The 1,844-nt window shown below is 43.0% G+C and overlaps 1 protein-coding gene across 13 annotated transcripts in view; it reads right to left on the reverse strand.

Moving 5' to 3' along the window:
- Positions 1–808: 808 nt before the first annotated feature.
- The window catches only part of TNC (tenascin C), a 102,139-nt gene continuing 101,103 nt past the window's right edge, over positions 809–1,844 (reverse strand). For all 13 annotated transcript variants that reach the window (XM_040237645.1, XM_040237678.1, XM_040237623.1 and 10 more), the window contains one exon: positions 809–1,525. In XM_040237645.1, the coding sequence (XP_040093579.1) occupies positions 1,415–1,525 (111 nt within the window). In that variant the 3' untranslated portion in view covers positions 809–1,414. The remainder of the gene's footprint in view (positions 1,526–1,844) is intronic.

Genomic DNA, 1,844 nt, shown 5'->3' on the forward strand with positions numbered 1-1,844 from the left:
CCATGGGGTCACAAAGAGTCGGACACAACTGAGAGCTGAACGATAACAATAGAGTCGCCACAGGTCATTCCATCCTATGACCCCCCCCAGTCCACCATACATCGAGTGATAGTAGCCATCACCCATACTTATGCTGGGCACCTTGCAAAGGGCCTCATGGGATGATATCTTTTATTTTCCACAGAAATGCTATGAAATTAAGAAGTCCGTGTATACCCACTTTATTGATCAGAAAACTGAGGCCTGGAGAGGTTAAGGAACTAAGGAATGGTGGAGCCAAGTTTAGAACTTAAGCCTCTGGGGACTTTCACCCTTGCTCGATCACAGTTGTTACCCCATCTGTGGCATTTAGGAGATTACTTTAGAAAACGGTTATAAAGGTATCTTTTAAAATAATAAACTGCTAGTTTTGGAAGTGTTGAGCAGGAAGCTGAATCTTTTATTTTTTGATACTAATTTTATTTGGCTGCTCCAGGTCTTAGTTGCAGCTCATGGGATTTTTAACTGAGGCATGGGGGTTCTGGTTCCCTGTGCAGGAACAACCCAGGTTCCCTGCACTGGAAGTGTGCAGTCTTAGCCACAGGACCACCAGGGAAGTCCCTGAGTCTTAAGTTACAAGCATTTTCCAAACTTGTTCAAATTCAAAAGTATTTTCCTCTCTCCCAGCCCGCAGGCTCCCTTTTCCTTCTTCCGCTCCTTCTTGGCCACTCCCCTCCTTTCTTCTCCCTTCCCTCCTCTCCCACTTGGTTCAGATACATTGTCTTTGGTAGAATTCAGGCTTGACAATCGATGAAAGGAAAACCAACAGTCAAATTTAAAAGTACTTGTGCTTTTATTAAAAAAAAAAAATACAATCAGGTACTGTCCAGATGTGTTTTGGAAAAGAAGATCTCTTTAAAAATCCTTAGTTCACACCATCATCATCATTATTATTATATTAATAATATTAATCGTATCCTTAAAATTGAAACAGCATTGCTTTTCTGAACGTAAAAAAAAGGGACGGCTTCAAGACACACATTGAATCACTGCTAACAAAAATAATGATAATTAATTATACAGCTCTGTGTAAAATCCAGCTGGTTCTAAGACAAACTACCACTGTAAAGCCTACCCCGCTCCCATCCGCAGAGCCACCCGAGAAGGAAAATCATTGTGATGCTGTCGCTGCAAGACTTTTGCTGAATCAAACAACAGAATGGAAACCTGCTGGACACTGTGGTCTTTGGTGTGAAGGAAGTCATCGCGGAGTGGCTGAGGCCAGCTGCTACAGGCCCCGACGATCTGTGGTCAACTTTAGCCCCTGCCAGACGCTCAGGTGTGGCTTAACGGTCGGACTGCTCGCACTGATGCTTTGGTAAAATTATCTTCGATCTCTGGGCCCTCCTCCTCTCCCCCAGTTGTCCCCGGAAACTTATGCCCTTTTGCGCCTGCCTTCGAGGTTTCGGAAGTTACTGGGTCTCAGCTTCATCTCAGCAAATTGGATTGAATGCTCGTGGCCCTTCCAGTGGAACCAGTTAACACCCTGTGAAGGAGAGAAGACCTTCAGATTGGTTTCCATCAGACAAGGTATTCACTGACCATTGCTATTTAGTTAGGGGGACAAAATGAGCCCCATTTCAAACATATGGATCCTAAGGGGGAACGGGAGGATGAATTGGGAGACTGGGATTGTCATATATACACTATTGACAACTATGTATAAAATAGGTAACTATTTATCTAGTTAATAGTAGGTTCCATTAACTAGAACCTACTGTAGAGCACAGGGAATTCTTCTCAATGCTCTGTGATGATGTAAATGGGAAGGAAATCCAAAAATGAGTATATATATATATATATAT

Source organism: Oryx dammah, unplaced genomic scaffold (genome assembly GCF_014754425.2).
Source record: "Oryx dammah isolate SB20612 unplaced genomic scaffold, SCBI_Odam_1.1 HiC_scaffold_1, whole genome shotgun sequence".
Taxonomy (NCBI): domain Eukaryota; kingdom Metazoa; phylum Chordata; class Mammalia; order Artiodactyla; family Bovidae; genus Oryx; species Oryx dammah.